The sequence below is a fragment of the Perognathus longimembris genome, chromosome 11 (genome assembly GCF_023159225.1).
Source record: "Perognathus longimembris pacificus isolate PPM17 chromosome 11, ASM2315922v1, whole genome shotgun sequence".
Lineage (NCBI taxonomy): Eukaryota > Metazoa > Chordata > Mammalia > Rodentia > Heteromyidae > Perognathus > Perognathus longimembris.
In genome coordinates this window covers 60,109,925-60,136,443 of record NC_063171.1, presented here as the reverse complement: position 1 = coordinate 60,136,443, position 26,519 = coordinate 60,109,925, and the positions used below count along the sequence as shown (strand labels likewise).

The 26,519-nt window shown below is 42.5% G+C and overlaps 1 protein-coding gene across 6 annotated transcripts in view; it reads left to right on the top strand.

Moving 5' to 3' along the window:
• Ppp1r12b (protein phosphatase 1 regulatory subunit 12B) overlaps positions 1-24,147 on the top strand; it is a 201,797-nt gene extending 177,650 nt beyond the window's left edge. For 4 of the 6 annotated variants that reach the window (XM_048357234.1, XM_048357232.1, XM_048357238.1 and 1 more), the window contains 6 exons: positions 1,651-1,667; positions 4,957-5,101; positions 6,576-6,680; positions 10,307-10,360; positions 11,770-11,820; positions 22,494-24,147. In XM_048357234.1, coding sequence (XP_048213191.1) covers positions 1,651-1,667; positions 4,957-5,101; positions 6,576-6,680; positions 10,307-10,360; positions 11,770-11,820; positions 22,494-22,580 — 459 coding nt within the window. In that variant the 3' untranslated portion in view covers positions 22,581-24,147. Of the gene's footprint in view, positions 1-1,650; positions 1,668-4,956; positions 5,102-6,575; positions 6,681-10,306; positions 10,361-11,769; positions 11,821-16,671; positions 17,441-22,493 lie in introns of those variants that run through there. The other 2 variants (XM_048357233.1, XM_048357240.1) reach the window with 2 other exon arrangements.
• The last annotated feature ends 2,372 nt before the right edge of the window (positions 24,148-26,519 follow it).

The following is a 26,519-nucleotide window of genomic DNA, read 5'->3' as shown; positions in this document are numbered from 1 at the left end:
CTGTGCAGTCGGTCACACATTTCTGAGAACTTTCTTGGGTATAATCATAGAATGTATTTTCATTTCATGTATGATTTAAATGAAAATGGTTAATAAATGATTAGCATGCTTAAGTTAAAAAAATCCTAATTTTCTGCTTTCAGTGGAAGAAAATGTTTGTTTCTTTACTGTTGAGTCAACTGGCCTCGTCTACACAGGAAAAAATTTAAAGCTGAAGATAAGGTTAAATATTACTCAACGAATAGGACATTTACAAAGAAACTGAGGGGGAGATACTTTCAAATGAGATCACATATTTCAGAAAAAAACAAAGGCAACAAACAGACGTAGTTTAAATGTGAGAAAGGTAATCCAACCTTGGTTCCTGCATGCCATGCAAAAATGGGCTTATGTTTCAGTCGGGTAAAGAAAAAGAAAATCCAACGCAGATTGGCTTGATTATTAAAGGGTCATTTTTAGGGCTGGAAGTATGGCCCAAGTAGGAGTATTTGAGTTAAAACCTACTACCACCAAATAATAATAATAATTAAAAACTTAAGGAAGGCACCAGTGGCTTACCACTGTAAACCCTAGCTACTTGGGAGACTGAGATCTGAGAATTGTGGTTCCAAGCCAATGCAGGCCGGAAAGTCTGTGAGACTTTCCAATAAACTACCCTAAATAAAGCTGGAAGTAGAACTATGGCCTCTTGAGTAGCTAGGATTACTGGCAGGAGCTTCTCTCTTCTTTTATCTGTCCTTGAATGTGTTGTTCTCCATTAACACCTCAAAAGAAGAAATACATAATATCAGTTGAATGCTTATTTTTCAGTTCTTTTTAAAAAATAAAGTGAACGGAGGTTAAGGGTCATCTACCATAAATAAATGGAAAATACACACATAACCATTCTCGTAGCTTTATTTAGTAACTAAGCTTATAATTTGCATATGTAAAACTCCTTCTGAGACCTCAAAGCACTTGATTTCTTTCTCTTGTTTTTTGGTGGGTCAAGGGGCTTGAACCAGATCTGGGCCTGGCGCTGTCCCTGAGCTCTTTGGCTCAAGGTTAGCGTTCTACCACTTTAGCCACAGCACCATTCCTAACCTCAAAGCACCTTGTTATTCTTTTCTTACCATCATCCTAGGGACTAGGATGGTACTTACCCTACTCTGACTCCAACTCCACTGTTCTACCTTTACTATAGATACAGGAGAAACAGGAACTGTCCTGAGTTTTAATGTTCATAAATCTCACTATTTCATCTGGAAAGGCTTGAAGGAGTTGAAAACTAAAGGAAATTATTAGGATAAATATTGTGATTTAGAAAAGCTCAATGTCACATAGAAAGTCAAAAATAGTCGTACTTAGAACACAAGCTTAGCTTGCTGATGAGAGAATGGTAGAGTTTTTAATCATTTTCCTTTTTACTGACACATTTTAAAGAGTCTGGCCCCAGAGCCTTGAATCTGGCGAGTCATAGAATGCAAATAAGTATGTGTTAGAGTTAAGTAGCCTTGTATGCAGTCAGTTGAATTGCTTTCCTTAAATTGTATTTTCATCTCCAGCTGTGAAGTGAGACATCTGATTTGAAAAGTGCAGTTATGAATGGAAATAAAAGTCAGTCCCTTACTAATGCTGTTTTCTTTTTTGTTTTTTGTCTCCCTTCTCTAGCATGAAAGACTTTCTAGGTAAGAACTCTCTCTGTTTTATATGCATGCTTAGGTTAACTTATGAGTAAATGCATGCCTAATTGAATTTAGCTTTCTATGATTGTTTGGTAATGTTCCTCACACACTTTTCTTCATTTTCATTTCCACAGCCTCCACATAATTTAGACTTTTATTATTTGCCTAAATTAATGGATCGGCTTTCAACTCACCTTCCTGTCCCCAGGTTCTCCTCTTTCCAGTGCACCTTGTATACATCTAGTAGATTAATTTTCCTAAAGCACCAATATGTGACAGAGTGCTTGACATTAGGGAACCAACATGAATATGACCTATCCTCACCAACAGTTAACTTACAAAATTACTGGAGAAGACAGATCCTTTCCAAAGAGCGTAGTGATAGTTGTTTAGAAGTATGAACGATAAAATGAACACAGAGACTAGACAGCCTAATCAGTTATTCAGGAAGACTCCATTGCAGAGCGCAAACCTGGGTTGAGATTGAGGTTACATGTTGCCATTTTATAGTGAACCAACACTATAGTATGTACCTAAAGTACTCAGTATCAGTATTGGGGCTGCAGGGGCGGGGGGTTGGTATTGGAATCAGTGCTTAAACTCAGGCCTTCGCAGTCTTCATTGGCTTACTTACTGATAGCACTCTACCACTTGAGTCACATCTCCAGCCTTGCTTTTTTCTAGTTAGTTTTGGAGGGGTAATCTCACAGATTTTTCTGCTGAGCTGGCTTTGAATCCTCCAAATCTCAGTTTCCAGGATATCTATGATTACAGGTGTGAGCCACTGGCACCCAGCTCAGTGCCATTTGTAAAAGGAGACTTGTCCTACAAACTTCAAATATGCTATAAAATTGCATTAATTAAAGCAACAATGAGATACAGTTTAAGAATAAAGTGATTGCTAGAAACAAACCATAGCCCTCTCATAAAGTCATATTCATACAGTGAAATTTCATCTCAGTGGGGAAACAATTTTTCACTAAGTGATAATTTAGAGAATTGTTTTTTCCTTCAAGCCATGACCACCCCTCCAAAAAAGAACATTTCAGATGGGTTGCAACTTCTTTAAAAGAAAAACAATTTCCCATAAAAATAAGACATATTATTTTATAATCTTTGTATGGGAAAGGCCTTTCCAAGCATTGTACCATAAAGGTAAAAATTGCCATATTTAATTATATAAAATTTAAATTTTCTTCTAGCAAAAGCACTATAGACAGATACAAAATGTGACATGGAAAAAATACTTGTAACTTTGTCGTAAAAGTTGTAAAACTTCAACTATATAGGAGAGTCCTCCAACCTAACAAAAAATGATCACCAGTTTGAACAGGAATTCAAAAACAATATGCATAATCAGAGATATTTAAAACATTAAAATTAGTAATAGTGAGACTAATATATTTGTTTATTGGATTGGAATGGATTAACCCTCCCTGGAAGGCAATATGGCTCTATCTCCCTGTATATCTATATATAATATCAGTATTTAAAATATATTTATCGCTTCATCAAACCGTTATAATAAAAACAGTTCTAATAAAAACAATTCTAATAAAAATTGGACAACTGCACCAAGATTTATAGACAAGACTGTCATTGTAGCAGTCCTAGTAGCTGAAAATTTTGAAAAAACTGTGTCAGTTGAAAGTTAATTAATAAACAAGAATGGGCTGTGCTGGCATTTTTATTTTTAATACTAGTACTGGGCCTCTCTTGCTTCTCTCTTTCACTCAAGGCTGATACTCTACCACTTGAGTCACATACTCACTTCTCAGATAAGTCTACCCAGGCTGGCTCCAAACCTCAGTTCTCAGATCTCAGCCTCCTGAATAGCTAGAATTACAGGTGTGAACCACCAACACTCAGCTCTGTTATTTTTTTAATGAGCCAGTTTATTTTTATTTGTATGTTTAGGTGCTCATAATCATAGTGACAAATATGAGGAAGGGGACCAGACAGCATAGGTATTATCTGATTCTTTTCGTGGAAGTATATATTGTAACATAATGTTCAACATTTTACACAGATATGAGCCAAACTATTTTTGGTAGTTAGTGAAGTTTTGAACATAGTGCAGTGAACTGACTAAACAAATGCTTTACCACTCCAACCTTGCCCCCTACCCTGAACTCTTAATAGTGGTTATTTTTTAACAAGATTATAGGGTATACACTTTGGTGCTAAATAATGTAATACTAGCTTGAAAAAAATCAATATAGAAAGTTCTATTAACAAGAAAAAGAGAGTGAGGTGAGGAAGGGAGAGAGGGCCTATAGGAAGGAAGGAAGGAAGGAAGGAAGGAAGGAAGGAAGGAAGGAAGGAAGGAAGGAATTAACATCTGTATAAAAGGGGACATTGGTGTCCATAGTCACTAGTTACCTTGCTTCTCCCCTGCCTCCCCTCATCTTTATGGCTCTTGTACCTCTTCTGATGCTTCTTTTTCACCCAGCCTTGACAATAGCTACCACAGAAACATCAAATTCAAGTGCCACAGCCATAATGTTGCAAAACAGCCGGTCTGGAGATAATTGTTCTTCAGGACTGGTTTGTACATAGCACTTTAAATATGTGCCACATTCTGGTTAGCAGAGCAAAGTCCAGTGTTAAGGACCAATGAGAAAAAATGATAGTCTTATACTTTAAACAGGTAATCAGCTGAGAGACTCTTCCCTAACCTAGCAATACTAAAAATAAAACTCCCACCAGCTCTAAGACCTCTGTTGCTAGTATAGAAGTCATAATTTCGGGCACAAGTCTTTGATATGAAATAGAGGCTAAAAGTGAGCTGTGTTAGCACTAGGATGATACCCTTGGACTATTAGGGACTCCAGCACACCAATAGTATACCAATTAAGAGTAGATTGTCATGCCTCCCCCATTCAGCCTCTAGCTCAGCCTCAATGCTCATGTTTCTGATTCATTGACAGTTTGTTGTCCTCATTTTCCAAGAGCCACTGAAACCCAAGAAACTTTTGCTTTTAAAAACATACTATTTAGGGAAATTGTTCAATTCCAAACTAATTTGAAAAGCCCTAAGATTTAAGTCAGTACATGGGTCCAAACCACCAATTTTTCAGGAAGGCTCCATTCTTGGCAGATAATGGCCTTCCTCCCCAAGCTCCACACTTCTGCAGATTAGCCTTGAGATCCAGGAATGCAGGCTGGGAGATTCAGAGAAGGAATGCTTCTTCATTGATTCTTGCTAGGACTCTTGAACACAAACTACCTTACTCCCCCTCCCCCACGTTTATTTCTTAAAACCAATTTTTATCTTTAATGTCTCTCACAGGTTGGAATCGGGAAGTAGTAACCCCACAACCAGCGATTCTTATGGTGAACGGGCCTCCGCAAGAGCCCGTCGGGAAGCCCGAGAGGCCCGGCTGGCCAGCCTGACCAGCCGGGTAGAAGAGGACAGCAACAGGGATTATAAAAGAGTAGGGTCTTTTTAATTTTCTTGACCATGGGTTAGCACAGCAGATAAACCTTTCACTTTTCCTTGATTGTAAAAAAAAAAAAAAAATGAGCATGGTTTTGAGTAAGCAAGAAAAAATGCACTTCAGTGACAACCAATTCCTTGCAGACTTCTTGGTTGCTTCAACTCTACACCCACTCAAAAAAGACTCAGTTGTATATTGTTTTATTGCAGTCAGATTATGCCTTGAAATTTAGAGATACAGAAAAAAATAAGAAATTAAGACTTGTCAGATAGTTCTGTCTGAGATCCCTGAAAATCATTGGGTAGACTGCATTCTTGTTTGTTTGTTTTGTTTTTTTCCAGTCCTGGGCTTGCACTCAGGGCCTGAGCACTGTCCCTAGCTTCTTTTTGATCAAGGCTAGCACTATGCCACATGAGCCACAGCGCCACTTCCGGCCTTTTCTGCTTATGTGGTGCCTAGGAATTGAACCCAGGGCTTCATGCATGCAAGGCAAGCACTCTACCGCTAAGCTATAGTCCCAGCCCAACTGCATTCTTTAATGTACTTTTAATAAGGTCTTAGGAATATTAACCAAATACTTTTTGATGCTAGTTTAAAAAATACCATATGAGCTTGGAGAAGATTTAAATCATTATAGTTTATTTCCTTTGTCTCTTGCTAGCTAGACCTTGAAAATGTCCCTTGTGCTTGAGATGACAGGAGAAAACATTGGTTAAGGAACTTTTTCTTTGTTGATGTTCTTAAGCAGAATTTTGTAAAAGCCAATACAGACTGGTTTGAAATAAAGTAATTATGTTTTATACAGGAAGCTATACTTTTTTTTTTTTAAGCCAGTCTTGGGGCTTGGACTCAGGGCCTGAGCACTATCTCTGGCTTCTTTTTGCTCAAGGCTAGCACTCTACCACTTGAGTCACAGCACCACTTCTGGATTTTTCTATATATGTGATGCTGAGGAATCAAACCCAGAGCTTCATGTATGTGAGGCAAGCACTCTACCACTAGGCCATATTCCCAGCCCCGGGAAGCCATACTTTTAAGCAATATAAATGCCCCATAAGAGAAAGTGAATAGGGGCTGGGGATATGGCCTAGTGATAGAGTGTTCTGATACATGAAGCCCTGTGTTCGAATCCTCAGCACCACATATATAGAAAAAGCCAGAAGTGGTGCTGTGGCTCAAGTGGTAGAGTGCTAGCCTTGAGCAAAAAGAAGCCAGGGACAGTGCTCAGGCCCTGAGTTCAAGCCCCAGGACTGGCAGAAAAAAAAAAGTGAATAAGTGGATTTTTATCCCAGCGATTAACATTACTGATCATGTTATTTGTGTTCAGCACCTGGGATCATGCCTTTACAAGCCAGCAAAAATATTCCCTATTCCCTACCTAGACTTCCTTCATCTTCTCCACTAGCTTTCAGTGGCCACTTGGGGCCGAGAGTCCAGGCTCCAGTGACCCGATTCTGCTTTCCCCTTGTAGCTCTATGAGAGTGCCCTCACTGAAAACCAGAAACTGAAGACAAAACTTCAGGAGGCCCAGCTAGAGCTGTCCGATATAAAATCCAAGCTTGAGAAGATGGCCCAGGTGAGCGATAGGGGAACAAAGCTGGGAGAGACGGGGGTTGATGTAAGGAGGCGTAGTGGATTAGGAATCTAAGGGACAAGATGTAAGGTAGGCTCTTCCCATCTGGAATGGATGGTCATGAGGAATTGCTCCAGTTTCCTCATCAAGAGGAACAAGCAGACTTATAGCACAGAGCCCAATAACCTGAAGGCCTGCATTTCTTCCTGGTATAAGGGGCTGGTCCACTGCAAGACTGTGGGCTGCCTACAACAAAGATGTGTGGTGGTCATGAAGCGGAGATCCAGTCAGCAGAAGCCAGCTATGTCCTACGTGCAGACCACCACCAACAAGAACGCACAGGCCGTCCTCAGCAACCTCAGGCACATGACCCACCCCCATCTGGCATGATTGCCATTGGCAGAGCTAGGGCCATCCTGTGCAGTCAGATGGTGGTGAAGAGGAAGCAGACCCACACCACTAAGAGCTCCTGAGCCCCACACCCCCCAAAGCTTTAAAGTCACCAGTTTCTTAACCACAGAATAAAAATGATGAGATAGATCAAAATTGGCTTCCACCGGAACAGTGAGATAAAAGACTCTTAAGAGTATAATTTAATGTTAGAGCTCAACCAGTGTTTAATTTAAAATTGAAAGCTGGGAGTTCAGTTAACAACTCCTGATGGGCTGAATGCTAATAATATTGTCTAGTCTTTTCTGAGAGAAAATATAAACCAAGGTCAGTCCTAGACAGTTTCCCGTGTCTTATTCATGATTTTCCATTTAGTTTCTCCGTTTACCACCTCGTCGAGAGGGATAAACAAGACACTACAACTAGTGCAGAGGTATCTGATAGGGCCTAGACATGTAAGTGGTTTGCTTGGGTCACATCTTACATCAGGGACAGAGGTGGTCCTAGAACTCAGAAGTAGGTCCCAAAGCAATGATTCTGTCCTGTAACAAATATTGATCCCACAGGTCCCACCCTCCTTCAGACTAGGAACCAGTGGCAGGAAGACCAGATAAACCACTTCCTTTCATGGCAAGGCCTGATTTCATTAGGTGGTGCTTGAGAGCGTGCTAGAGGTAATGACCTCATCACCAGTGAAACAGGCCCTGCAGCTAAAAGCTGAAGCATTGCTGTCTGAGGTTATTGCAGAGTTAACAGGAAATCTATTGAGTTACTGCCCTCCTGGAATGCCTGGGGATCAAGAATTTCAAAAGCTGAACTGAGGTAAAGTGACTCTTTACAAGGAGAGTGCAAAATGAAAAACAGAGGTGGCTGCTTCATGTGGTAACATGATATAATTCAAAAGCAAAGACTAAAACGTAGAGTTGTAGAGTTCCAGGCACATGGGATCTGATGGGGGAAGGGACAAGAGACTACCCTCTGAATATCTTGTGTATCCCTTCTGGCATAGGATGAGTGAGGGGACAGCAGCACCTGGAAGACAGTGCTACAGAACCGCATGTGCCCCTGCAAGTCAGCCAGAACACTCACACTTTCCAGAGAAGGGCTTAGCCAGGCTCATAATGGATGGTCTATCCTAAGAGATGCCTGTCAGTTTGGCCAGGGCCTTCCCTTCTGCCAAGAGGTAGTAGTGAAACATGGAATACTGGAATTTCTGAGTTATAACAGATAGATAACATCTGTGCTTAAAGAGATTTTTACGGAGCAAGAAAAGGTGGGGGAAATGCAACACAATTACAACCCTGCCATAAGGCAGGGAGATGGGTTAAGTAAGCCTTTAAAGTCTTTTTTTTTCTCCTCAGTATTACCGAGCAGGCAAATATCTTCTTCTGGGAGAGCCTCAGAAGATAGAAGTCTGATTTTCATTCTAAATAATGCTGTCATAGTTATGCTGGTTCTCACAGGTAGTTACAGGGCTGTAACTGTTATTATAGACAACAGACCCTGTGAGGCGTCATAAGGACCCAGGTCCACTTGCTACCCATCTCCCCAGCAGAAGCTCCTGACAGCTCTTGACCTTTTGGGGTTCTTGCTTTTCCTCCAGCCTGTGCTATGTGCACCAAGCTGCAGATGCTCCAAAGATCTTAGAAAGAAATCAGCCTTTCCCAGTCACTGGGGAGCAGCATCTGCCCCGAGCCAACTGCTTTGTTGGGTGTGTCAGAACATAGTTAATTTTGCCAAACACAAATTATTGAAATGCAGAAGAAATGGTGATGATACAAACTAAGTCTCTATTTACCAAAAATGGACTTGTTTGATAGAACAGTGGAGGGAGGGTGGGCCTGTCAGCCTCACACATTTGTGTGGAGGAAGTTATCACATGGACATACTCAGTGTTTTTACATAGAAGACCCATCCAAACTCTAAGCAGGCTAAAATTTCAAATAAAATAAGCAGACAAAAAAAGCTAGTTCTTTGCATACTGAACTTTGAAAGTAGTGAAATCTTCACAGCTTTTATAGCTTCTCAGACTTAGGAAAGTGAGACTTTGGAGCATACAAGATCTCATGATCTTTCCTTTTCCTTCTGCCTCACAGTAGACACAGATAGCCATGACCTTCAGAACAGGAAGTAAAAGCACAGGACCAGAGCCAGGAGTACAAGTTTTATTGCTAGTTTAGGCTGTTATTTAAGAAAAAATAAAGGAAAGGGAGGCGGGAGGGATGCAGAGAAGAAGGGGGAAAGAAAAAAAGAAGGTGGAAAGGGGTAGGAAAGAGAATAAAGGAGAGAAAATTGTGCAAAAAGGCTAGCATAATTTCTGGGTTTATTAAATTATTTCTAGGCATTGTATGAGGCAAAACAAAAATAATCACCCTTTACTTACTAAAGTCTATTGAGTGTAAGAAAATCTACTCAGTTCTGTAATGCTATAACCAAAAGGAACTTACAGGTTCCTTTCTGTTTAAAGCAAGATCATTACCTGAGGTTAGTCTACTTTTTAGTTATAATGGCCAACTCTTTTTAGCCCCTCAGAAAAATTTAAATGGAAAGTCAAAGATGACCAGGAAACATTGTAACGTGTCAAATTGTCACAATAAACCTTTTTTGTACAACTAATGCATGCTAATTCTTTTAAAGTCAGAAGGTGTCTGAAGTATATGTTTTGAATCTCTTATCCACATAACTACAAGTCTAGATTATTAAGCAGATAGAAGCAGAAATTCTGCATTCAAAGCAGGACAGATGACATGAATGGGCTCCCAGGAAGCCTGCCCATATGTGAAGACCACTGCTCTAGAAGAGAAATGGTATCAGTGCCCAAACAGAAGAATAGGAAGGAAAGCTCCTGTAAAAGACTGCCATGGGGCTTATACATCCAGGTTCAGAGCCTCTTTTCCTCTGGGTTGTGGTAGGACTCAGAAAAGAAGAGGGAAAAGCATGGTGCCGTAGATACTGAGGACAGTGTGTGTGCGTGTTTGTGTGTGTGTGTGTGTGTGTGGTCTGTGTGTGCATTATGGGTAATGTCTTTATGCATGTGAGTGTTCTAAATTTCAGGAATCATTACTTTTCCCTCCCCAAACCCTAGAGAGATAATTATGGGGCTTGGCTGTCTATTTGACTGCTAAACAGAAAGCCCTGCCATCCTTTTCTGGATGTCTGATGGTAAAGCTGTACAAGGCATGGCTTTCACTGGCTCTGAAACAGCCTAAGTAACAAGGGTTTTCCTTCCACTTGCACAGCAGAAACAAGAGAAGACTTCTGACCGATCGTCAATGCTGGAGATGGAGAAACGGGTATGTGTTTGTCTCTTTTCCCTGTGCTTCATCTCTTCTTTCTGACATTCTCTAACTTTACTGTTTGTGCCAATGGAAAAAGTTCGTCTTAAGAAGGCGGGAGTTCTGCCACATTCCATTCCCAGCTTGGTGAGAAACTGTTTTTGTCTGACTCTGGACAGTAATTTTATTGCTAGACCTTAGGCTTTCTCAGATACTCAGATACTCTTTGTACATTTTCCAGTCTTAGGATGGGAAAGGGCCCTGGAAGGTTATCCCATAAATTACTCTGCCCATGTGCAGAACTGCACACATGCACAGAGCCATAGTATACTTTGGTCCAGAGCTCCTTGTACATCCTTTGATCTTGAACAGAAAGGAAATTTTCAGCAGGACCCTCTGCCATTGACTTAAGTCTTGAGACATAAGCCATCAGTCTTTCAGTCACTCATTAGGGGAGGATTTCTGGTTCAATTGCTGACCTCCCAACACACTCAACATTTTTTTTTCTAATCTGTCACAGGGCTTGAACTCTGGGCCTGGGCACTGCCCCTGAGCTCTTCAGCTCAAGGCTAGCACGCTTCCTCTTGAGTCACAGCACCACTTCGGTTTTCTGGTGGTTAATTGGAGATGAGAATCTCGCTTTGAATCATGATCCTCGGATCCTAACCTCCTGAGTAGCTAGTATTACAAGTATAAGCCGCTGGCTCCTGGCTCAGCATATTTTCCTTGGATTTGACATTTTGATTTTGGGAAAACTCAGATCTATTGATGAATCCTGGCTATGATTTGACCTCAGGGATATAATATGTTCCCATTTCTCCAGTTATCTGTTAATTTGGAGAGTTAACTAAATTTTACATTCCATTTCCTTGGCCTATACTTTCTTCCTCGATATTTCATCTGATCAAAGATGCTTCCTCGGGTTCAGACTAAGTTACAAATTAGTCTCTGAGAGAACAGTAGGAGAGAGAAGAAATTAGGAGGCAGCTGCTATTTCTTTGCAAACAGTGATGTCTACACTACTCACCATCACTCCACATCATGAGAAGCAGTTCCCTAGGAATTTAAGTGGATACTACTAAAGATAATGATTAATAGTTAATAGATAGCAGAATGTCTTAGTCAGTTGCAGTCATTTGAATTTTTTTAACTTGCAAAGAACAACTCATAGTACTGCGCCCTAATCTGTTTGCCTTTTAGCAAGCTGCTGCTTCTCCTTGTATCTTTTAACTTTTTAATAGGAGACTTAAAATCCTGTGATTTTGACCAGTGGGGTGACTTTATCCCCCAGGGGCAGGGACAGGGAAGTTAGGGGTACCTGAGGAAGGCTTTCCTGATCAATAGACAGAACCATGCTGATCACATGGTGGAGTTGTGACTACCTCTAAATCCATTGCAAACTCAACAGGTTTGTTGTTTCTAAACAGGAGAGGCGAGCCCTGGAGCGGAAAATGTCAGAAATGGAGGAAGAGATGAAGGTATGAAGACTTTTTTTTCCATGAGCCTATTCTCTGAATGCCCTCCAACACTGGATGTTTGAACATAGGCCTACCCCCTTTAAACTTCACAACAAACTGAGCATTGTCAAGAAGAGTGGATGTGTGCTCTGAGAGGGAAGTGAACAGGCATTTCTGAGGCTCTCTCAGCTCATATGCATCTACTGTGGCCATCTCACAAGCTTTCTAAAATGCTGTTTGGTTAGTGGGGAGATCTGGCAGGCTAGAAATAAACCCAAGTTGAACTTTTAAGGTTTTCTAACCTTCTCTCTTGGGAGGCTCCATGAAAAGCCAGGGGATGTTCCCTAGCTCTGCAGAGGCGCCACTAAACTCTAAACCCCAAGTACAGCTAGCAGCTCCTCTCTAGCTAGCCTTTCTACCCTTCCCTTAGAGGAAGGAGCACAGACTGTCTCATTCTGCAACAGAGCAAAAAATTATTCACATATTGATTTTCTGTCCCCATCTATTTCCCCTGCACTATCCCAGTGTATTCAGCACTCTCCCACTAGAATAAGCACATGCCACCAGACATACTTCAGGGGTCACGTCTTTCCTCTCTCTTCTGACCTTCAATTGTCATTGAAAGCTCCACTGGCTGCTTTAATGTACGATTGTTATTCTTGGCAGTGTGCTAAGATCAAGCAATCTACCCCAAAGGGGTCAATTCATTGCTACGGAAGGGGAAGGTAGAGAGCTGCAGGAATATAGAGCTTCCTTGATCTGATTTTGGAGTATCTAAATCCTGCAGTGCAGGATGCCACAGGGCCTTAATCATTTAGCACTTACTTAGCCTTTATTCTTTTCTCAAAGACATTACTTACTGTATATATGAAGCCATGTGTTCATCTTAAGCTATGAGGCCAAAGCTTTAGGATACCATCAGGCTGATCCCTAAGTCTCCTTCTATGATCAAGCATCTCTAATATGTACTGAGCCCTTTAGGAGAAACTTTTATTCCAGCATCCTAAAAATATAGTTTATTTACTGAAAAAAAGCTTTATAAGGCCTGACAGAATCATAGTTTTAGCCAGATCCTGTTACTCTTTATAATTACAGAAGGAAGTAGAAATGTAAAACCCTGATTCTACATTTCCTACTCACCATCCTAAAGCTAAGATTGGTAACACATAGAATTTCAAGCAATATCTGCTCATATCTCAAGAAATAGAAATAGAAATAACTGGTTAATTCTTCTGAGATGATAGAATATTACAACACCACTAAATTTCTCTGTCCTCTGATTTTTCCAAACCCACCTCATTTACCATACAGAAGTATTCTCTCCCACTTACAGCAGTATGCTAGAATTATCAAATAGTTCTTGATGAATGAATTTCCTCGTTGCATGGGGACTCCTCCATATTTGAGACCCTCTGAGTTAAACCATCTGTACTCTGCTATTAGACAGCTGTCAGTAATACTCATTAAGAAATGGCCCAGAGCCAGACATGGTGGCACGTTGCCTGTATTCCCAGCATTTGGGAAGCAGACTCAGAAGGATCATAAGTTCATGAAATGAACAACAGCCTGGAGCAAGGCCCTATCTGGGGGGAGCTAGGAGACAAAAATGACCTACAATACTGATCTGGAGCACATAAATGAGGCCAAAGCTGATGTCTTCCCAGCAAATACCCCAGAACCAAAGAAGTCAGGCCACACTCCCCAGTCATGGAACTGTGTTAGGTCCACACGGGCCCACACACAAGGACCCAGAAAGTGAGATTTGCTTCTGGATAGATACCCTTCTAATTGCTGTCAATCCTGTGAACTAAGAGACTTAAATGTTTCTCTCCTTATCCTGTCAAGCTGTGATTTCCTAAACTAAGTCACGAGTTCTTTTCTCAATAGAAATTCTAATGCATTAAAGTGTTCAATTGTTTAAATTTTTAAATGGAGCCAGATCAGAACTATCTAGTTCCAAAACTAGTAGGTAAGCTGTTTTGATTTTTAGTTTTTAAAAAAATCCACTCATTAAAAAAAAAATTCACATTCCTCCAGTTGCCATTATTCTCCATTACCAATTACAGAGCCAAGCAGAAAAGAAATGCGTGCAGCCTCTAAAGCCCCTAAACATAATTTGCTCAAATCAGAGCCTAATATATTAGATTTGCAAATCGTCCAGTTCCCCCTAGGGGATTAGAGGGCAGGAGAATCAGAGCCTCCCAGTTGTAAACATAAACCCAGCATGTGTGTTCTTTGAAGGCAAACACTTTACATACACAGATATGACTACCATCAAATTGTTGTAACTGGCTCTGGAGAAACTGAAGAAATGCTTTCTCTATATCAGAATTCTTCATCTAGGATATTGTGATTAGTGGCCAAAATCTCAGTGTACAAGGTAGCTCACCAGGTATCAATCTTGTCACATTTGGAGCCTGCTAGAGCTTGGTGGCAGGTGGTCTGAGTGCTTTTACATACCCAGGTTATACAGAGGTTCCGCCTTCCCCCTCCCTAGAGCAGCATTTGTAGAGTTGACATCTAGTGATCTCTTCAAGCCACAGTAGATGCCCAAGCACAGAGAGTGACTCCCATACCTGTTATTCTGACTCTAACCAACAAAACACAAAGGCGAGGTGAAATATGGAATCATGAAATGGGCTCTCCCAAAACTGTGTGGAACTCTGGTTGAGAAATGAGTTGTGCCTTTTTGACCTTTACCTGGAAAGGTAAGTATTTACAAATTCTCCTCAAGAGAAACTCTGCCCAGTCTTGGATTGGAGTGGGATTATATGCCAGTTCTGACAGGTGTGCATGTGAGTGTGAGCTACGCTGACCCTGCACTTGGTCCTAAGATGTGCCCCCACACAACCTGGTTACTACTGCATCCTCCATGTAGCCTTGGCCTCCTTGCCAGACCTTCTCCCTTCCTTTCCCAGGCCCTTGCATGAGAGAAGCCTAGAAGCCAGTCTCTTTTTAGATTGGTACTGAGATTTCTACTTTGCTTACTCTAAAAATGCCACTAGCCAAGCTTGCCCTTAAGTTCTATGCTTGCCCAACATGCTCCATAACCTGCTTCTCTTTTAACTTCTTTCTCTGCCTGTGGAACATCCCACCAGATTGTTTCCTGCCTCTCTCTCTCATGCTGATAACCTCCAAATTTCTCCACCTCGGTCTGCTTGTGCTCACATATTAGACTAACTCACTTTCTCAGTTCATGTATATAATATTCCTTGGAGACAAAGATCATATAATGACAATGATTATGTTGAAAGCTTTGGTCCAGTGTCAACACCAGTGAAGGGTGAGAGCCAGGGACTTTCCATTCATAATTAAGTTTGAATCCTGCTCATTTCTTTAAACTCTTCCTTATGCTACACCATGATCTCCATCCTCTATCCCTTCCATGACCAAGATACTTAGCAGTGGGCAAAGAGGATGACTGACTGTCTCTGCCCTCGGTGATTACATAAACTATTTGGCTTCCCTGTGGTCATTCCAAAGTGGTCATTCTCCCTCCTTGGGCAGAGAGCTGTTTAGCAGTTTGTCTCTGCTTGTTTTTTCTTTTCACTGTTTTTTCCCTGTGCTGCCTTTTCCTTGCTGCTTCACTCCCTAACTATTACTTCACTAACCTAATTATTTTTATCCTTCTCATTGTGTGAGCATAAGAGACTTTTCTCTGCTACCTGACAGCCTTTTGTCATCATAAAACCCACAGGCTTGTCCGCCTTCATCACAAACCCTATTTGCATAACAAAAGCATTTCCATCCTCCAGAAGAGCTCATAGTCTTAGTTTCAAGGTCAGTGCAAACGATAATTTAGGAAGGACATGTATCAGAGTATGCAGGTCTATGAGTTAATATCACTTACTGAAGACTCTGAGTCCCTTATGGAATATGAAGTATTAGTAAGACTATCCACAGGCTGGTTATTCTGTTCATTTGCCACACTGACAAACAGTAGGGGCTGGACTAGTACATTGGTCTGGCCAACTCCATTATCATTGGATGTTTATGATCTCGGCACTACTGTACAGTCCCAATTTCCAGAATTTGAGTCTGCTTGTGAGCATCTTTAAGCATCCTCCAGCCTTGACATGAACTGGGACTGAGAGAGCACAGCTAGCTGTGAACTTAGTGATGCATATAATCATAGTTAGTAGGTCAGAGGCAGGTTAGCAGTTTGGGGATTCTGAGCAAGATCTCTACACAGCAGAGAAGATCTGGGAGGGTTAATGAAGCTTCCTACAAAGTAGGCTAGAGGACCCATTCAGAGAGCTGACAGTTATAATTTTGGTATGCACTTCATTCTGAACAGTACATGCCATATGTACTTAAATATTCCCCTCTTGTTTTCCTTGTTTTTATTTTTGTTTTAATAAAGAGAAGAATCCAGAAAGAAAATAAGTGGGGGAGGAGGTCAAGTATAGGGGAAAGAAGAAAGGGGGAGGGGAGTAGCAGCTGAATTAGGACCACACTGAATCCTCAGCTGTAGTCAATGACAATTAAGTAGGGTCCCTGAAGCTGTGGTTCAACCATGTGAATTTGGTTGAGAAGGCTCCAAGCCATTTGGTGGACTGTCATTCTCAAAAGCAAACCAGATGTGATTTTTAAGAGCCTTGGTGGTTAGGTTCATACAGCTGACCTTCAGCACACTTAAACCTGGGCCAAAAATCACAACCGCAGCTCTCCCCTCCCTGGGCTTTTCTCCACCACTAACCCTGTACATAATTTGCTCTCATTACTCCTGCCTTTCTCATTTCCTTCTTTGCATGCAAACTAAAACAAAAACAAAAAGTCACATGGTTTCTTTGTCCTACTTTTTTCTTCTCTGGTCTGTCTTGTCTCTCTCTGTCTTGTGTGTCTTTCCCCTCCATGTCTCACTCTCTGCAGAACCTCCACCAGCTAAAACAGATTCAAACCTTGAAGCAGATGAACGAGCAACTGCAGGCTGAGAACAGGGCCCTGACCCGTGTGGTGGCCAGACTCTCGGAATCCATCGAGTCTTCGGACACCCAGGAGCTCTAGTTCTTGCCTTTCCTCTACACCTCACTTCCCTCCTCAATTACTCCAGGCAGGTTTACTCTTCTTCTTGGTTCCAGAAGCCCTGTGCTTATCCCCTCCACCAGAGCCTCATGTGCAGTTCCATTTAAAGTCTGGTTATCTGGAGGTAAAAGGGGCCAGGACTAAGATCATACAGTGGGACATAGCTGCCTAGGGTTAAGGGAAGCTGGGAGGGAGACTCATCTGGGCCAGCAGTATATTTGATAAGATCATTACCTGACTCTCTCTTTCCCTAGGGACTTAATAGGGATTTGCTCACTCAGCTACACACACATACATATACATTTGTGGGTATATGTACACATACATTTCTGTGTAAGAGGCTTGGCAAATTGAGACAGAGCTTTCTCAGTCAGAAAGTCTGTGCTGGTCTTTTGTAGCAACTGAGGATGGTTGTGGACTCCATATTATAGATAGATCTGGGAAAAACAAGGACAAGGACCTTCAACTGTGAGTGCACTTTAGAACCACCTGGGGAGGAACTATTAACATATCTGTGCCTAGGCCTACCCCAAAGAATATGTGGTTTAGGTTGTGACCCAGGCATCATTTTTTTCTCCAAAGCTTTCGTTTTTACAACCACGATTCAGACCCCCATGTAACAATATTGCTGGGAAGAAAAGGCTAGAACTATGGGCTCAATTTTGCTACCAGCCAAAACATCCTCCATCTCACCATGGGAGCAGAATTGCCTCTTTCTGCCATAATCTGTTCCCCACCCCCTTCTTCAGAGGCATTTACCTCATCCTGTCACAAATTTCCTATTCCTAGAAGCTGTATCCCTTCCCACTCGAAGTGTGTGGGCTGTGAGGCAAACATGACTTAGAGAAACAGGACCCTCAACAGCAAGGCCTTCCCTAATGGGACTTGCTCTGCCAGGGAGGTGGCAAGCAGTGGAGCACACAGCAGGAATTTATTTTCAGCTGAACACCAAAAAGTGTGTTTGGCAAACTGGAGCCCTCCCCTGGCTCTGGATCTGAAAGACAAGCTCACAGGCAGCTTGTTTTCCTATCCCAAGACAGTGTGATGGGGTCACCACTGCCCTGAAATGAGTTTTTAATTTCCAGTAACAATCTAATTAGTCCTGACCAGGGCCTGTTCTTTTTTCTGCCTATTTGCTTTTGCCTTCAGGGTCAGTAGCTGGCAACTAACAGCCAATAGAACTGAAGCACCCAAATTACCATAGGGCTGAGCTAATATCCTGCTGCAGATGCTATCACAGTCAGAAAATGGAAAGGAAAGTACTGCTGCCATGGCCTGGGAACAGCCAGCCTTAGGTCCAGAGTCAGTGCTTTAACACCAACAATTACAAAGATTGCTGGAAAAGAACTAGGACCGCTCAGGCAAGACTCATTCCCAGACCTCACCCAGAGCCAGCTTAGTGTTAGAGTGTGCTTAGCGTGCTTGAGGCCCAGGGTTTAGTCTTTACCATGTGTCTGTGCATGTGTGCACATGTGTGCACACACACATACGCACACACATACATCTTCTTAGAAAATGTGATTTGGGGACAGAGACCCCAAAGATGTTCCAGTTATTTTTAATCTCTCCATTGTTGTAGTGGCAGTATGGGATAAAGGGCAAAATTAGTAGTTAATAAGCATGATAACAGTTGTCATTTATTAAGGTCTGTGATGAATGCTTTATATCTTTTTTCTTATTGATTCCTCAGAACCATTGTGTGTGTGTCTGTATGTCTGTGTTAACGTTTATTTGTTATTTATTTATTTATTTATGTGATGGGGCCTGAGCTCTTTTGCTCAAGGCTAGCACTCTACCACTTTGAGCCATAGCTCCACTTCTGGTTTTCCGGTGGTTAATTGGACATAAGAGTCTCACAGAATTTCGATCTCAGGCTGACTCTGAACCAGGATCCTCATCTTGGCCTCCTAAGTAACTAGGATTAGAGGCTTGAGCCACTACCTGGCTTTTGTTTTTTAATGGAGTTATAGATTTAAAAACTTGCCCATGGTCACTCAAAGAATAAATGATGGATCCAAAATTTAGAGTCATCTGTGATAGAAGCGTCTGCATATTTGGCACAGTACAGCTTAAACAATTCTGGAAGGGTATATTGAGCAAGTTCAGTGTACACCGGCACTGCAGCAGAGGGAAAAAGGACAGCATTCTGCCTTCTCAGCACTTTAACTCCTCTGCGAAAGGCTAGCTTCCAAAGAGCGTTCAGTTGTGAAGAATGTCATTGCCTGGTGTATGACTCTACAGCAAAGATAGCCGAGTCCTGCGGCCCGTGAGCATACCAGTAATCAGAAATAAACAAATAGAACAGCATTTCATGACACGTGAAAATTATATGGAATTTAAATTTCAGTGTCCAAAAATAAAAGTTTTATGTAAAATGAGCCATGTTCTTTTGTTTGTGAATTCTCGTTGTGTCAGTGGCTGCTTCTGTGCTCCAGCAGCAGAACTGAGTTGTTGCAATGGAGATGATGTGCCCTGTAAACCCTAAAAGATTTCCCCTCTGACCCTGTACAACAAAAACTTGCTAACTCCTGACAGCAGGGAAGATAACCAAACAAAACTGACAGTGAGATCAGGAAATTTTGCCCTACTGTGCTTTTGAAAAATAATAATCCCCCTGGAGAACTTGTATGTGTGTAGTGCAAGTCACTTGCCAACAGAGGACGAGGGATGATTCCTTCTCCACTTCCCATGCAGTTGACAAGACAGATCAGGCAGGACTCATTTTGAGACCCTCACCCATAGCTAGCCTCGCCCTGGCACTCTCTGAAGCACCAGCACCCATGTCCCCCTCACCCCTAACAATCCTCATCATACATTTAAGAAGTGACACCTAAGAAAACAGTACTTGATTTTATTTGTTCAATATATCTTAACTTCAGACTGTGGTATGCTGGGAATCTAGAAGAAGCTGAGATTTTAGATGATAAAACCTTGTTAAGCTGCATACATTCAAGTATTATCACATAAGTCCTTCCTTTAAGCACTCCTTCATGTCAAGCGAGTACCAGGTAACACTGTTGATTTTCCCCTCTCTTTGGAGGGTAAAGTTTATCCCCTCCCCCCCTCCACTTGATTTCTACATTCCACTTTTGTACTTTTGGGCACTCCCTTAAGATGTCAATTGTAGCATGTTGCAGCTGTGAAATTGCCTTGCCCAGGGAATTGAGTTTTTAATGTGGAAATAAATCACTAGAGCTCAACAAATTGTGCATTTTTAAAAAATGCAGCTCAGTTTTTATCTGATGAGCTGCTAAGCAGTGAAATGTGGTCCCATGGCCATATATAGCTTCCTCCTGCCTGTGGAATCCTGTTACCAAGATCCAGTTTTCAGGGTCTCCACCTAGGCCCCAGGCCCCAGGATTAGGACTAAAAAAGGGAAAGTGAGACATCATGAGGCCACCGTGGGATGATTGTTTCTAAAAAATCTTACCGAAATGACTTTGTGAGCAGCCAGTTCTGATGAGCAAGGCTACAGGAATAGAGGCATGAAAGAGAGGACAGCCAGAGTGGCCTTGATTGAGTTAGAGGAAGGAGAGGCAGGGTCAAAGACTGAAACATTACTCTGATATTTTCTGGATTAAATCTTACTCACCTTCTCACATTCATAGAAAACTCAGAGTAGTAAAAGTAATCCTCACAAAGCACATTATAAACAGCACACTGCCACATATGTTACCTCTTATCAGCCTCCTGGAGTCCCTACCTTATGACAGAGTAGGGTCTGGACTATTCTTCTTTTGTAACTACAAAAATAAAGATGTAGAAAAGTTGAATGGTTTGCCTACAGGAATGTGGATCCATGTAGTAACAATGACAACACTAAAATTTGTTTCTGAGCTATAACATTTCAGTCTTTGGTTTTCTATCTCTACTCCCATCCATGATGAAGGAAACATCTTTGTAGTTGGGCACAGCTTTGCCACTAAAGTAGCCAGGTGCCTTGACCTAATTATGGAAGATGTGGTTCTGTCATTTATGTAAATATGGATGGCAGCTGTATCTGGTTCCTGAGGCTCTCGTGAGTGCCTCCTGCATTGATATAGTGTTTTCCCTTTGTCCCCCTTAATGCAAATTCTTTACGCATCTGCCATGCATAACTTCACATACACATTTGATTAATCTGCATCTTGCTTGCAAGCCTGAGGAAACAAAGATAATATTCCTTAAAGTACAGTTAGATCCTCTTAAGTGGTCAAATAGTAGAGCCAAGAGCTAGAACTAAACAGGCTTTCTAACAAATGAGTCCAAGCCACCCCTTTCCTGGGGACCTTACCTGCCTCAAGGGTCTTATGGGTTTTGATGACTAATCAGTAAGAGAACATCTGCATTGAGTAGATGAGGATATAGATTTCTGGAGCCTTCATAGTGGAGAAGTGCTTAACCTCCAACCTAAATCTTACCCAAGTCCTTATCAACAGCCCATTTCAGATGCATAACATACTTGTCCAAACATCTGATCACATAATAACAACTGAGATTTCTAAGCTGAGGCTTGCTTTTTCTGTGTTCCAGAAGTTGGGCAACATAATGTGTCCTGTTCCAAGGTGGCAGAACTCCATCCCTTCCTTCCATAAGAATCTGTTTCCTAGAATTATAGCACTATCCCCTAAAACTTTAGAGGGTTTATAAAGCGCTCTTACATTTAGGGGAGGAGGTAAGGAGTAACTAGGTCTTAAACTCAGGGCCTCAAACCTGCTAGGCTGGCCTTCTACCACATAGGCCATGCCTACAGTCCTGCTTTTTGCTGATTAATTGGAGATAGAGCCTCACAGATTTTTCTGCCTGGATTTGAACTGCAATCCTGGCTCTCAGCCTCCTGAGTAGCTAGGATTACAGGTGTGAGTCACTGGTGCCCACCCTCTTGTATCTCTTGGTAACAAAGGGAAAATTAAATATATGCCTAGTGTATGCCTTGTCTTGCAGCTCCATAACTGACCATATCTGTAAGTTTGCACACACACACACACACACACACACTCATGGCCTCACACTTTCTCTCAGCTTTTCCTCATGGTTGGTGCTCTACCACTTGAGCCACACCTCCTATTGTAGGCTCTTCTGGTTAATAAGCATCTTGGGGATGATCTCTGTGTCTTTGAGTACCTAGGATTATAGGAGTGAGCTGCTGGCACCTGGGTTTTAATTTGAAAGTGGGGGTGTGTAGCATGGTGGGTGAGAATTTGGATGGATTCTGTTCACTGAAGTCTCCAAGAGAAGGATTCTTAAGTCAAGTTCTGCTCCTCAGCCTGCATTTTGTTTTTCATGAGTTTGAAACAGTGACCTCCTCTCTGAATTCCTTCCCCATGTCCTCACCAGCCTACTTTGGCACTCTTCTCAGTTTCTGTAGACTAGAGGTGCATTCAAGGGGCAGGAATAATCAAAAACAGCCACCAGCTCAATAGAATAGAAGCATATGCAGTGTGGAACATAAAGCCTACATAGAAAGCAATACTGTATGACTACTATGTGTGTACTGGCTCAAAAGGTGAAGGACTGTGGTTCCCCTGAATGTTAACATCACCAGGTCAGTTGCTATTTCGTCTGTGGGAAGGGTGATGACAGTTCATCACACATGCTGTCTCAGGAGGCCCTGCTCGTCTGCCTGGTCCGGCAGGGTAGAAGAGGTGATCATGCTAGGCTCTAACACACCTTTCCCTCTCTCACCACAGGTGTTAACAGAACTGAAATCTGACAACCAGAGGCTGAAAGATGAAAATGGTGCCCTCATCAGAGTCATCAGCAAACTATCCAAATAGATTAGGCTCCAGACTTTGGAGGGGAGGGAGAGCATTCGCTGCCCCACCTTCTTTTCCAGCCATGGCCTTCCAGCCAAAAGAAGTGAAAGGTTGGGTGGAAGAACCTTTTTTTTTTTTTTTAACTCTTCAGTCACCTCTGCACTGTACATTTTCTCTGCACTCTTGATTTTTCCATGCCCTTCATGCCCCACCCCAGATTTTATGACAGTTTTAATTGGAGCATGAATGTGATCCTTCAAGCCTTCTGGAGAAGGCCTTGTGGAGTAAATGGAGCTCAGCTGTGGACCCCCCAACTTTCTGCTGCACTGCTGCTCTGTCTACCTTGGATTTGGTCCAAACATGCAAGGCTTCGACCCTCAGCCTTTACACTCACCTTTACAGTGCCCTCTGATGTGGGTGAGTCTTATGATAGCCACTCCAGGACCCAGTCTAGGGTGCCAAGAGAAAGGGGAGGATGTTGAAGGAACTGCTGGACTGCCTCTGCGTCTGTGTCTCCTAGGGTCTTAGGTGACCATGTCTGCATCAAGGTTCTTTGTTCTGCTTCACCCCAGAAACTGACTTATTTTTAGATTCTTCTGTCCATAACCAGCTAACATCCCTGACTGGTTTTAACCCTTATTCCTCCCTTTCTCCAAGGCTCAGATAGCCCTGACCTCACTTATTCCTGTACTTTCTATCCGCTTATGCTCCCTTCCTCCTCACCGCAACTGATAGTGTAAAAACTGGAACAGAACACCTGACAGTTGTCTTTGAGCATTGTAGTAAATCATTACTCTGGAGACCAGAAAACCATCACTATCACTATCATCATCCTGGTAACTTGGTGACAGCACCATGAGCTCTTTCCCTGAAAAGCTACACCTTGTCCCTGACAAGCTAGAACCATTGTTCACATCTCCTGCTTGTCTTCCCCTGCAAAATGATTTTCTGTGTTAGATAATCTAGGCTCTGAAAACTCTGGGCTGCTTCATCACCCATCTTTGTGCTCCTGACTGCTCTGACACCTGCTATTAATGACAAATGAAGTCATTTCAAGAAAGTCTGAGGAATGGGAAGGCAAATGTTGGAAGCTGGACTGGGGAGTGAAGTCTGGAAAGACTTAGGTGGTGAAAGTAGAGTGTCTGTGGGCACTGCAGCCCTGTGGCTGTGCTGTGAGCGTGATGGTAAACTTGATTGTTTCTGATGATGAGACTTAGGGAAGAGTCATTTGCTTATTCTTAGAAGCCAGCAGGGCAGATGACTGCTTAATGGAGGTTTAAAGGGATGCAGTACTTTCAACCCATGATGAGAGCCATGGAATCTTAGAGTGACAAGGCCCAGAGGTCATTTGGCTTGGCTTTCTATTGTTCCAAGGGACTATCTCTCCTACCATAGATTTTACCCATGGTCAAGTAGCCTCTGGTGGGTATGTATTTGTTATTTGAAAGCTGGACAATTCTAATAATCAGAGAGTTTTGACAGATTGAACTTGGCCTCATGCTTGCTCAACAAGTGCTCTACCACTTAGCCATGTCCCCAGTCCTCATCACAAGCTATTTGTGCCCGTTATATCTTTTTCCTGCAGATACAAACAGCCTTTGAGAATATCATGCCCAGACATGGACAGAGTGCTCCACAATTCCAACACAATTAAACCATTCATTCTTGATGATAGTATTTGCTTTTTTATAGTTTTATCCCTTGGTTCATTTTGAGTGTGCGGGTCACGTAAAGCCTCATTATTTTAGGGTTGCTGGTGGTGCGCAGTGCTGACAGTTCTCCATTCTCTTAACATACACCACCTCTGCTAGCTTCTTTCTGAAAATGGCAACATCCTTATCGATGGCCTTGCTCTTAAAGCAGAAGCTGTAATTCAAGATCCCAGTTCCTGAATAGAAGCCATGTCACCTCTGACAAGACCCCACTCTTAGAGTGTACAATATTCTCTCTTCTGTTCCACCCTTTTTTTTTTTTCAGGAGAAGCTGCTTCTCCCTTGGGACTTATTATAGGGAATTATTAGGGAGGCACTCACTGCAAGCTTAGCTCTCAGGGAACGCTGAACTACAAGGAACAGCGCCATGTCTTTCACTACAGTAAACAATTTTCTTCATGCTAGGAGAGGAAGTCAACAGGACATTGGCTAAGTGATTCTTTTGGCCCATCTTGGGCATAGGGAAGAAGGGGTGGCTGCCTGTTTCTCAGGAACTGAAAATTGGATTAATAAGAAAACTTTTTTTTTGCCAGTCCTGGGGCTTGAACTCAGGGCCTGAGCACTGCCCCTGGCTTCTTTTTGCTCAAGGCTAGCACTCTGCCACTTGAGCCACAGCGCCACTTCTGGCTCTTTCTATATATGTGGTGCTGAGGTATAGAACCCAGGGCTTCATGTATACAAGCCAAGCACTCCACCGCTAAGCCACATTTCCCAACCCCAAGAAAACTTTTTTTTTTTTTTTTTTTTTTGGCCAGTCCTGGGGCTTGGACTCAGGGCCTGAGCACTGTCCCTGGCTTCTTCCCGCTCAAGGCTAGCACTCTGCCACTTGAGCCACAGTGCCACCTCTGGCCATTTTCTGTATATGTGGTGCTGGGGAATTGAACCCAGGGCTTCATGTATACGAGGTGAGCACTCTTGCCACTAGGCCATATTCCCAGCCCCCAAGAAAACATTTTGAGCCACCTCCATTCCACAGGGTAGATGGAGGAGTGACAGAGTTCCCTCAGGTCCCTTGTGCCTTTCCCAGAGTGGGAGGCAGGGCTTTCAGAACCCAGATTGGTCTTCTACCCTGCTGTTTCTCACTGCCCTTTCAGGTTAAAGATGCTTCTTGCCAGGGAGTTTCCCTTCCTTACTGACATGACTTTTACAAGCTCAGGAATGAGACTCTGACCAAGAACCCATGAAAGTAGAAACCATCCTAGGTTGTTTCTGGTACTTTCTGGTAAGTCAGTCTTTTTATTAAATAAGCTTGTGAATCCTGGTCTCTTCCAGAGAACAAAATACTATTTCTTCAGAATTATATTGGCTGGCAGACCCATGAGGTAGTGGTTATAGGCCTTCTGGTAGCTGGCTGTTCCCTCATGGTATTGGCAATGCCACATCTTTTTTCTGTGTTCTGCTTGGCCCATGTCATATTGTGGTTCCTCCCAGTGGCCTGATTGCCGTCCTCCCTTGCCGGCTTGGTACTCACAAGTACCCCTGGCAACAAGGCAAGTGAGCAGCTATACGCTGCCAGCAGGGGGGTCTCAGGCCTGTCTTGGTAGAAACTTTACAGGAAGCCAGGTAATGAGAAAGAACGTTCTCTATAGTTTCATGCCCTCTGTTCTCATTGACTTGAGATTTTTCAACAAGCAAGCCACACCTTTGGGAACAAGCATTGGACCACTCCAGAGATTCTCTGGCTGGAGTTTGCCTGCTTGGCTTTCAGGAGCTTCTAGTCCTTTTCATATCCCCCAGCCTAGACTCTGTAAGGGTTATGCGCATCTCAGGGTGTTGCCTCCCAAAATCTGAAGACTAAGCATGTCTTAGACCCACTTAATGCATTCATTTCTTTCCTGAGTCCATCTAATTCATAATTCCTGGCACCTCCCTGTCTCTGCCCAGCTGTGGGATATGTTTGCTTCTCTTCTGGGCTTCTGCTTCTCTGCCAGCCCTCACCCTGTTTAAGGAGACCTAGGCACGCTGTTTGCCAAGACCACCTGTTCTCCCTAACAAAACAAAGCTTACTTGACAGTTCCATCAAGAAGTAAGAAGGCTAAAATCCCATTAACCACTCAGAGATTACATAAAAGTATGAGGAAACTACTAGCTGTTTTTCTACTAGGAGCATGTCATTAGAGCCAGAGGTGAGAGAAGAAACTCACACTGCCATGCACAGCCATGCTAGGGCTCAGGATTTCTCACCAGTGTTTCTCTCCAGACCACTGGGCGAGAGAAGGTCTTGACAGTGTTGGTACTCATTAAGAGG